The sequence below is a fragment of the Rhinolophus hipposideros genome (assembly GCF_964194185.1).
Source record: "Rhinolophus hipposideros genome assembly, chromosome: 14".
NCBI lineage: Eukaryota > Metazoa > Chordata > Mammalia > Chiroptera > Rhinolophidae > Rhinolophus > Rhinolophus hipposideros.
Window position 1 is genome coordinate 59,012,969 of NC_138060.1, and position 11,841 is coordinate 59,024,809.

At 45.9% G+C, this 11,841-nt stretch overlaps 1 protein-coding gene across 5 annotated transcripts in view; it reads right to left on the reverse strand.

Moving 5' to 3' along the window:
* SLC6A20 (solute carrier family 6 member 20) overlaps positions 1 to 11,481 on the reverse strand; it is a 46,231-nt gene extending 34,750 nt beyond the window's left edge. The window contains exon 1 of one of the 5 annotated variants that reach the window (XM_081073118.1): positions 11,197 to 11,455. In XM_081073118.1, coding sequence (XP_080929244.1) covers positions 11,197 to 11,317 — 121 coding nt within the window. In that variant the 5' untranslated portion in view covers positions 11,318 to 11,455. Of the gene's footprint in view, positions 1 to 2,687; positions 2,826 to 7,878; positions 7,960 to 11,196 lie in introns of those variants that run through there. The other 4 variants (XM_081073119.1, XM_081073117.1, XM_081073120.1 and 1 more) reach the window with 4 other exon arrangements.
* Between the last annotated feature and the right edge of the window lie 360 nt (positions 11,482 to 11,841).

The window sequence follows — 11,841 nt, forward strand, 5'->3', positions numbered from 1 at the left end:
CTTCTATCCTGTTATCTTTCTACTCATCCATCCATCTACGGATGACGTACAGCCATGAATGTCCGTTAAAATCTTTAAATACGTCCCATTCTGAGTGGTGAATAACTCCTGTCCCAAACTCTTTGTGTGCCCTCCTTAATGCCACAGCTGCCTCAGGCCCTCTGCCAGAAATCCCCATTCCACTTTTTTTTTATAGCAACTAATGGTTAATCAGAACCAGGACCGCTGAGTTGTTAAATATTTTGAACATCACTCTTGAATCCATCCATGCAGCTGCCCACCTCCACACACTCGCTTCGGGCTTTTGTAGCCCCGATGGTGCCCTGCAAGGAGGTGGTCTCCTAAACAACTGTTTTCACTCAGCACTTCCTATGGGCCAGGCCCTGAGCTGGGTGTGGGATGGATGGGAAATTAGCAGCCCTGCTCCCTGACATTGAGTGATCACCTGGGCAGAAGAATTTCAGCTGCCTTATCCTGGGCCACAGAAAATTCCCCCAGGCCTCATATCTTCAGAGATGAGGTAGGGGCTTGCTGTGACTGTGTGGGGAGGCAAGGGGGTCCCCAATAGACAGAGCCTCAGCTACCAGTTTCTTTTAGGGAGATTCTGTATGTGTATCTGTTTTATACAGTGACCTTCAGTCTAAAATTTCATTTTAGTAAAATTAATTCACACCAATTTTAAACCCACTGGTTTCCAAGGAGCCATCTGCCCTTGGTGATAGTGGGGAGCCAGGGATATGAATGGAGCTACGGACGCCCTCCCACTACCTGGCACTAGGACAGAGGCAGGCAGCCTGCTGCAGGGGGTAGGGGGGACACCACAAGTGCCACTGCCACCACCACCCCACCTCCAGATGGCTGGCCCACTGCTTAGCCTGTCGGTCCTGCCAGCTCCTTCTCTGCAGCCCCTCAGCCATTCCTCCTCCAGCTCCTGGCTCCTTGGTTGTGAACGAACCTGAAAAATGGCCCAGTGGGAAAAGAGAGCAGGACTTCTGAATCAACTAAAAACCCTGTCACTGCAGCTACAGGGATTACAGAAGGAACTGGCTCGGAAAGTGTGGCGGTAAATAACAAAATACATATATGTTTCCCTAAGTATCTGACATTTACACAGACGCCTCCATTGGGCGGACGTGCTGTCCTCTCACCAACAGGACCGCCGAAGCCCTCTCCTGCACACCATGTACCTTTGCTTCACCCCTTAAGTAGCTGCACAACATTCCACTAGGAAAATGAGCCCAGAATTCATTTCATCAGTCCTTGGACACTGAGGCCGTTGCCAGTTTTCTGAGCTCCTAAATCAAGCTGTGGGACAAACCCTGGTCCACGTGTGGTTATTTTCCTCGGGACAGAAATCCCAGAAGTAGAATGGCAGGAACACAACCAGGCAGAGCCCCCATGGGCAATCCTACCACAGAGAGAAGAGAGAGAGCGGGGCACACACCACCAGACCTCGGTATTCCCCATGTCGTCTCCTGCTCACGTGGGGGCCTGGAACAAATCCAGCCCTCTCAGTTCCGGACCCTGAAGACGCTGCCAGGCCGTGCTCCCTTCCTGCCCTGTATAAAGGTGTTTTAGTACCTCGCCAGGTTCCTCTCCATAGCAAGGAGTCTGAGAGGCCGTCAGGGGGTCCCACCCAGAATACATCTGACAATAAAGGTCATGTTGACAACCTGCTTAGAGCAACATTCAATCTCTCAATGGTTATAAGATAAGCTCATTTTCACCCAAGGTGTTAAACAGTAACCACATGAGGCCTGGCAGGGTCCACGAAAGGCTTTTCTCTTTGACAGGGCCTGCCTTATGCCCACTGCCCGTGGGAGGCCAGAAGTCCCAGGCTTGGTGCCCAGGTGGGAGCGTGGGGCCCTGTAGCCCTGCCCATTGGTAGTTTCTATTCCCCTCCTACTCCCCGCCCCCAACCATCCAAACACACAGTCCTTGTGCAGAAAAAAAAAACAAAAACAAGCCTCTCAACCCATAGCTCAAATTTTATACAAAAACAAAAACAAGAAAAACCCACTCAAAATGGATCTTACACATATAGGTACAACTCAAAACGATCAAACTTCTAGAAAGAAACACAGGAGAAAATCTTTCTGACCTTAGGTTAGGCAAAGATTTTTAGACCCAACATCAAAAGCATTATCCATGAGTGAAAATACTGAAAAATTGGACTTCCTTTTAAAATTCTGCTCAGTGAAAGGCACTGCTAAGAGAATAAAAAGACAAGCTGAAGATTGGGAGAAAATATTTGTAAAACACATATCTGACAAAAACTTTGTATCTAGGCTATCTAAAGGACTGTCAAAACTCAATAATGAGAAAACAAAGAACCCACTGCAAAACAATTTATTAAAAAATTGAACTGACATTTTACTGAAGAAAATACATGACTGGCAAATGAACACATGAAAAGATACTCAGCATTAGTATTCACTGGAAAATGCAAATTCAGACCACAATGAGATGCCGCCATACAACTATCAGATTGGCTAAAAACAGAAAGGCTGACAGTCCCAGGGCTGACAAAGATTTGGAGAACCCCCATCCATCGCTGGTGGAAATGTAAAATGGCACAGCCTCTCTGGAAAGCAGTTTGGCAGCTTCTTATGAGGTTAAGCACCCACTTCCTCTACGACCCAGCCATTATCGCCCTAGGTATTTACTCTAGAGAAATGAAAACTTACATTCACACAAAAACTTATGCACGGATGTTGATAGCAGCTCTATGCAGAGCTGTCAAAAACTGGAAACAACCGAACCATCCTTCAATGGGAGAAAGGATAATAAACGCTGGTACATCCACACAATGGAAAACTACTCAGCTGTAAAAAGAAACAACATGAGAGAAGTGAAAGATGCCAGAATCAAAAAGCTACACCCTGTGGGACTCTATGCATATGAGACTGGAAAAGGCAACACTACAGGGACAGAAAGCAGATCTGTGGCTGCTGGGAGTTGGGAGTGGGGAGGGGTGGGCCACAGGGGCATAACTGTGGTGGGGTTAACACAACTGCATGCGTTTGCCAGCACTCATAGAACTGGACACCAAAAAAGTGAATTTTTCTGCCTGTAAGTATATCTCAATACCTGAAAAATATGCTTTGCGATCAGTTTTGAAAACAAGTCCACTAACCAACCCTCTTCCAACAGAACTGTTCCCCAGCTTCCCTTTATGTAAAATTCCGACACGGACTCTCCATAAGGAGACCCTGGCATCAGAGCACGGCAGACAGACAGAGGCCTGAAAAAGGGGGCGTGTGATCGCGTGTATCTGGATGGGGTGTACTGTGGGAGATTAAACACACATTCTCGCAGCTGCTCCCAGGACAGGTGGAGTCCATGTCCTCACCTGGCAATGTGGGCTGGCCTTGGACTTGCTTTGTGTAATGAGATGTGGGGGAAACAATGCCATGGTGGTTCCAGAGCCCAAGCCTCAGGACACCGCGCAGCTTTGCCTTCATCTCTTGGAAGGCGGCCCTGAAGCCCTGTACAGAAGCTGGTCCAGGCTGCCCGAGACAGAGAGGCCACGTGGAAGAGAACCAAGAGCACTGCCAGCTCAGCACCAGCTGCCAACATGAGAAGGGCCTTCCAGTCCGGCCCACCTGCCAGCGAATGCTGCCACACGAGCCAGACCCGATCAAACCAGTACAGAAATGCACAGCCCACCCACAGAACTGTGAGCAATAACTATTTCTTCTTTCAGCCACTACCTGTTTTTTTTGCTTCTCAATTCTTTAGTGTGTATTTCCTAAAAACAAAGATATTCTCTCACATAATTCCAATGCAATGAGCAAAATCAACAAATTAACCCTGGTACAGGACTATTATTATTTTATCTACAAACCTTCCTGGAATTTTACCAATTATCCCACTGGTGTCCTTTATTCTGGTCTCAGACCCAGCTCACAAGCACGCATGGTACCTCTGTCACCTCTCATCAGTCTCCTTTAATTTGGGACAGCTCTTCAGTCTTTCCTTGTCTTACATGACCTTGACACGTGGGAGAGTACGAGCCAGTTATTTTGTGGAATGTCCCTCATTTTGGGTCTTGGCAGGGACACTGAAGCGATCAGAGGCATGTGATGTTGATCCACCCCTTTCCTGGCCACGTTCACTTTGCTCATTTGGTTAAGGTGGCGTCTGCAAGGTTTCTCCTCTGAAAGTTCCTGTTTCCCTCTTTGAAATGACTGATGATCTTGGAGGGAGATAGTTTGAGACAGGGTCACCATCCCATCTCTCCTTGGACCTTTGCCCACTATTGATGATTCTTGCCCGAAACAATGATCACATCCATTGATGATTCTTGCCCGAAACAATGATTACTGTGTTGGTTGCCAGACGATTTTCTAATTCCATCATTCTTTCTAAATCCTTAGGCTTTAGAGGGCTCTGTCATGCAGAAATAGATGGCAGAGGCACCCATCCAGCCCCATGTGGCAGTCTGCACTACCCTGGGTGCGTGGGATGTTTATAGTCACAGATTTATTCAGAGGATGTAAAGCCAGCTCTTAGCTTGGTTAATTCTTACTCATCACCACCTCCCCAGAACCCACCATCACCTCTTGACCGCAGTCTCCTCCATGCTCATCTTCTTGAGTCCACTCTGCAGCTGTCCCCCTGACAATTTATTCTCAGATCATGTCACTCTCTGCCTCCTTCACCTTCTACCCTCCCACCTTGTCAAAACTTTCTGTGGCTTCTCTTTACAACTAGAATGACATCACACGCCCTCCGCGGCCTCTGAGGATCGAGGAACAGGGATCCTATCTTCCTCTCCAAGCTGCTCGCCTCTCTCACGCCATCAAAGTCACATGATCCTTCCTGTTGGTCGGGCCTCTACACGCTTGCTCTTGCTGTTCTCTGCCTGGACCGCTCTCTCCCTTCTTTCCATTCTCCACCAAACCCGCTTCCTCGGAGTGCGCTGCCTGGTCTGCCTTAGTGAAGATAGCCTCCATGCCAGAGCACCCTTCTAGCTTCTTACCCTGCTGGTTTTCCTTCAGAACAGTTATCCATGTGCAATTATGCTGCAATTTAGTTCTCTGTTTGGTGTCTGTCTCCCCCTACCATGGACCCTCTTGCTCCCTGGTCTGTTGAGAGTAGCGAATATTTGTTGAACGCAGGAAGGAATCATTCAGGTCTCACTGGACCTTCCATATACATCATTTCCTTCAGAAACCTCTCCAGATCACCCAAAACTAAGTTGGGGTCCTCCTCTCTGGTCTCTGGTCTCACAGTCTTACAGCCCCTGCTCACTGAGTGTCTACTGCTCTGCCCACCCTCATTTCCCTGAACAGTTCGTTCCTAAGAGCAGAGATGGGGTCTGCCTGGCTCATGCTTGAATCTCCAGCTCTTAATGTAGGGCCCAGCACAGAGTGTTTGTTGAGTAACTTCCTGATGGTGAGTGGTTTGACAGCGATGGTTCTACTGATGTGGGTGGGTCGTGAGGCTATTACCAGGGAGAGAGGACAGAGAGGTGTGGTACAGTTCATCATATTGCTAAAAACAATGTGTTTTTAAAAACTTCACACAAAATGATTTTGAACTCTGACTTTACTTTGTGTCTGTATTGGGTAAGACGTACATTGGGCAACTCTCTATCTGCCCGTACCTCCCTCAGAAAGAAGGACTGGATCTCCAATAACTGCAGATCAAAATAAAAGGAGCACTCTGAGGTATCAGAGCAAATCGCCTTCCTCTGAAATAGATTTGCTGTGAGAAGCAGAAGGAGTTTGTAGAAAGTGTCGAGTACATGATCTCTAAGAGTTCAGAGCACACTGTCTTTATAGACCAGCATCCGGCAAGATGAAGATAGGGCAATTCAAGAAGAAAAACAATTAAATGAAGATGAAACAAATACAATGGTTAATGTAAAGTCAATGGAGGCAAATAAGTGAAAATATATATGTATAACTTTGAGAAATTATCCTGCAGCCCAGAGGAAAAGGGTAAAGAAGTAAAATTATAAGAGAAGACGTGAGGCATGGACAGCAAACCTAAGCATTTTCTATCTGTGATAAGAACTAAGGAGGAGAGAACAGTGCATCTAGACAGCAGTTAGAAAATACGAGTCTCACAGTAACAGAGGCTACAAGACATTACCTGGGTGCTTCACTGAGAGGGCTCACCAGTCCTGGATAAAAGTCATGAAAATCTGTTTAACACCGAGACAGAGAGCTCACAAATTGAAGGTAAAATTTTCATACAATATCATATAAACTTATAGAATATCTTCTATAGGATACGTAAGAACTAATACAAAAATAAGTCTGGCTGCAGAATTCTTCTTTGCAAAACTAAAAGCCTGAAAAATCTTCACAGAACAGAATAACATCTATAGAGTTTTGAGTGAAAATGATTGTGGCTCATTCATGTGGGATATAAAGGAAAGATATCCTCAGACATGCTTAAAACATAAACCACGTATGACGATTCCTGAAAGAATTACTTTCTTTGAACTGTAGCCAATTAGTGTTGGATTATAATAAAGAACTTCAACTTGGAGTTATGTTATAAAAGAACTAATTCATCGTAAATAAACTAAATAGGATTAATTCTAAAAATAATATTGTTAATGTCATTGTAAAATAACCAAAATGAAAAATGTAATTCTTGAATGTGAAGACATGCAATATTAGAAGTGAAATAGTCTTTACCACGTGTCTGAAATATTGGAAGGGAAATGGGAATGAGGAAAGGAGTAAGAAATAAAAGTGTGCTACAGTTTTCAACTTTCACAGGTGATATCAATAGATAACATTTCATGCTTGATACTGATAACTATAGCAAACAAGTACATTTTTATTTAAAAATTTAAATTAACTACTGGTAGACTAAAAACAGGATTTATACCTTCAAAATCACTTGAAGGAAAAAAGCAAAGGGAATACACTTCATATTGTAAAAGATCAAAATAAAACCCAACAACAACTACAAGAAGGCAACAGCAAGGCAGTACAAACATCGTGAAAAGTAACAGCAAACATGACAAGACAATAAATACAAATGGAACAAACTCTTCCACTAAAAGATAATAATCATTTGGGTTATAATAGTGTAAAACTGTAAATGACATAAAGTTCCACATTGGAGAATGAGTAAATAAGTTATGTTATATCTGTAAAGGGAATATTATAGAGTTAAGTTCATATTTTCAAATAATAGCAAATGATCTTGCAACTGATAATAGGTTAAGTAAAAAAAATAGCAAGACACTAAATTACATATAAAAGATGGTTCTAATATTTTAAAGCAAAAAATGTGTTAACAATCATGATTTCTGGGTGCTGGAATTTGGGGTGATTTTGTATTTCATTTCTTTGTCGTATTTTTTAATTTGTATTTCCCTATTTTCTACCATGAAGATGTATAACATTTATAACCCCAAAACACACACAAATATATTAAAAGCATGATGCTACTTATTTTTCTAATTATCATTGCTAGTACCTTATCTGTCTTCTATATTCAAGAATCTCACCAGAAGAGAAATTCCTCCTGTATGTACTTGACCTCTGCAAGTTCTCGCATCTTGCTCTATCTCTTTGAGACCCACAAAGAGACAAATCAGTCAGCCACTTTCAGGAGAAGGTGTATTCAAGCTTCCCAACTCCTCTCCTCCCTCCACTTATATACCGTTGTCCTCTACAAAACTCAGTCCCAGGCTGGGTGCTGGCCTGAAGGCCTCTAGTGGTGTGCTGGGGCTGGCTCACACTAGCTCACAATAGCTAGTGTGCACATCTCTTCCCAACTACATCCCAAGACATGACTTTGCTAGTCTGAAATGGGCTGTGGTGGGCGTATTTACACCATGGTAATCAGCAAATGCTACAAATTAGGTTCTGCACCTCCAGCAAAAGCCAGTTGTTCAATACTTACCAGCACCCCACTGCCTGGTTCCTAGCAGCTGGTGGCCTGGGAGAGGGGCTTCCTCCTAAGCGTGGTCCATGGACCAGCAGCTTTGATCAGCATCACTTAGGAGCTTCTCAGAAATGTAGAATCCTGCCCTCAGAATCTCTGGGGGTGGGACCCAGCAGTTTACTAAGACCCTAAGCACCAGAAAGGAGCAGAAGGGACTTTGCGGCCTGAGGGTCATTGTCCTACTGCATAGTCAGATGTCCTTTGATTTTCCCTTCTTTATGGTTTAAATATCACATAGAGAAAATTTAGGAGGAAAAAAAAACCCATATTTCTACCAGCCACACAAATGTTCTCATTTCTCCATGTTTCTTCCATGATTTGAGACATGCTTATATAAAACTCAGTCATTGGCACATTTATTTTCTACACATTAGTACATTAGCACATTTATGCCCCGATTTCTTCCTGAATGACTTAGACTTTGACGTGATGGTCAAGACCTGATGACTTTTTCAAGAAGAGATTTTGTGCCGTTTCTTCAGCTGCCTTTTCCCCGCGTATCGCTAGCATGCTGGACAGAGGTGCTTGGTACTTGGAATGTAATCTGCAGAATTAACATTCCTCGTACTGGGCCTGGCCCGAGAGTGGGAAGGCACCAAGCCTCCCTGATCACCAGCAGAGCCCCACGGAAAGGAGCACAAGCCCCTAATCCGTTTTATTCTGGGAAATATTTTGGCACAGCTTGGCTCTGCAGTTTATCAACAAGCTCTTTGTTGGCAGGGAGTGGGAGGGTCACAGCTCTGTTTAGAAGGAAGTCACACACCCCTCTGGAGCCTTTTATGATGTGGTTGGTTTATCCTTCAGCTTTAGGTAAAGAGTGGATCTGTAAACTCTCTGGGTTTGGAGGAACATTAATCACTTATTAATAGGCAACTCTACTGGCAGCGAAAGGCTCAGGAAAATCATCTGCTTTCCCCCATCATGTACCCTGCGACTTTTCAAAACAGACCTGGCTCATTCATCCAACAAATATTTATTGGCGCCTCCTCTGACCTTGCCACTTCACCAAGGTTGGGCTCGTGCGATAGAGAGAAACTCTGGAACAACGTGCTGTTCTTCTGACCAGGTGTTCACTTGGCCAGACAGGTAGTGGAGACAGTGAGCAAGAGCAACTGAGGAACAATAGCATTTGGCCTGGTCTTAGGGAGGAGTGGGAGTGCTCCAGGCTAACAATAGCTTCCTAGGGGAGGGTACCAACCACCCAACCAATATCCATCATCCATCCATCCATCCATCTATCCATCCGTCCGTCTGTCCGTTCGTCTGTCCGTCCATCCATCCATCCATCCATCCATCCATCCATCCATCCATCCATCCATCCATGGTCTCCCCAGGGTTCATTCACTTGTCAACCATCATCCATTCATCTCTCTAACCACCTATCAGTCTAAGTATACTCTGTACCAGGCACAAGATTTCTTTCCTTTTCCTGGATCCTGAAGGTCTCGTGGTTCCCCCAGCAACCCCTTATATCTATTCTACTTCAGAACTACTCCATCCTACCAGTGTCCACCTGCAGACTATTCAGGTGATGGTGTTGTTAGAAACAAGGATTGAAATAGGCACATGACAGCAAGGCTCACCTGGCCTGATGTTTGGGAAAGAATAAATACGTGTATCACCAGTAGGTGTGCTGAACACAGAATGATAAGGAAATCTCATCCTGACAAACAATTATTTCAAAAGGCAGTTATGAAACTGTTAGAGCATATGGCAACATATGCCCTTCACATAATTATGATGTATGTGTGCCCTTAACATTAAAAAAAAAGACTCAGAATTAGGAATTCAATACTTTAAAAAAACCCGTGGATTAACCTTTTCGTCAAGGTTTTTTTTTTTTTTTTGAGCTAATGGGGGTAAAGGGAGGGGGGAACAGTGTTTTAGGTCTTAATCTTCTTAAATGGGTTAAATTTTGTAAATACTTTCATCTAACATCTTTCATTGTCCTCTACTGTGAAAACACCATTCATACCACTCATGTATATGGAAGACCTCTCTCTCTCTGTCTCTCTGTCTCTCTCTCTCTCTCTCTCTCTCTCTCTCTCTCTCTCTCTCTCTCTCACACACACACACACACACACACACACACACTACAAGGTAAGCAAAAATCACCCAGAGGTAACTATTGCTAACACTTTGGTATATATTTTTTCATTCTCTTGTCTCTGTATATTTTAAAACATAATTGAGATCTCCCATTTTATACAGTGCGTTGACACTGACTTCCCCTCCCTCCATTTAATGTATAAAATGAGAAAATACAAAACAATGTTTGAAAACACCATCTGAATGGCTGCACAGAGCACCAGAGCATGGATGGTCCATGTTTATGACTCAATCCCCTTTAGTTGAGGGCTTAGGATGTTTCCCATGTTTTGCTCTCATGAAAAGGACGCCATACAGACCGTCCTTCTATCGTCTACCTTCTGTCAGAACTCTCATTTATTTCCTTTAGGTAGAACTCTAGAAATGGAACAACTGGGAAAATATTTCTTTTAATGCTGAGACTTCAATCCCTATTGCCACATTGCCTTCCAAAAAGGCAGCTGGCCCTCTGGGAGACTCTGCTACGTCACAGCTGTCCCCAGGGCTCTGAATGGTAAGGGAATGTATTGTGTGTTGCTGGCTATCTAGTGAGCGTGCTGTGAAGCTTCAAAGGGAAAATTTGTTGAAAAAAAAAAAAAAAGCAGAAATAGAATGATTTGCCTTCTTGCCTTCTGTGGTTTAAACCCACACCAATCTTTTTATAAAAAAAATCTAAAGAAATGGCTCAAGATCTTTCTATCCTGCGTTTCAAATCGTGCTGCCAGGAATATAAGTTTCCGATCGGAAAGTAGCATAACGAGTTTCTGTTGAACAAGACAATTTCCTGCTCAGTGTTGACACAAGCATAAGGATTACTCGCTGGAAGTCAGACCACTGCCACCTCTCCTCCTCCCGAGGGAGGAAAATAGTGTCCCCTGTGCCTCTCAGAGACGCTGCCTGGCCAACACGGGTGTGGTGGGAGGCTTGGACGCCCCCGAAATGGGGTTGGGGGTCGCAGAGAGCTCCGGAGGGCGGCTTTGGAGAAGAGCTCCGGCCGTGGCCTGCGATGCCCTGGGTCCGATTCCCAGCTCTGTCACTGTCTGAGCCTCAGTTTACCGGTCTAGAATATGGGACCAATCCCAGCGCGCACCCCCGGGCACGTCAGGACTGAGTGGCGCTGGGCACGGAGAGCGCCGACGCGGGGCGGGAGCCGGAGCCGCGCCGCGCCGCCCGGGCGCCCGCACTCACCTCCGCCGTACATCTGGCACAGGTAGGGGAAGCGCCACACGTTGCCCAGGCCCACGGCATACGAGATGCAGGCGAACACGAACTGCAGCGGGTTGGCCCACAGCGGCCGCGCTTTCTCCATGGCCGCGGAGCTCGCGCGCTCGCTTCCCGCGGGGGCGCCTGCTCCGCTGCTTCGGTGCCCGGCAGCCAGGCGCGCCGTCCCGCCCCGGCTCGGCCTGGGGGTGGCCCCGCACCTTCGCCGCGCCCGCTCGCCCGCTTTTTAATTGCTAATCTCATTAACGGCGCGCCCGTCGGAGGGGCGAGGCTGGTAAATGGATGACGGCGAGCCCCACCCCGCCTGGCAGCCGCGGCCCGGAAGGCGCCCGAGATTGCGGGGTACAGGGCGGCGCCAGGGTCCTCGCGGCACCACGTCGGGCCTGCGTGCCGGCGAGCTGTGGGGTGCCTTGGGGGGGTCGGGCTCCCTCAACGCATCATTTATTGAGTGCCTACTGTGTGCCAGGCTTTGTCTGGAGACAGGGCTGTGAACAACACAAACACCCTCAACCTTCCTGGAGCTGACATTGTAGTAGAGGGACACAGTAAAGAATTGGACTGGATAAAACGTCCCGTTTTCAGCTCTTTTTTGACCCACGGAATGGACAATTT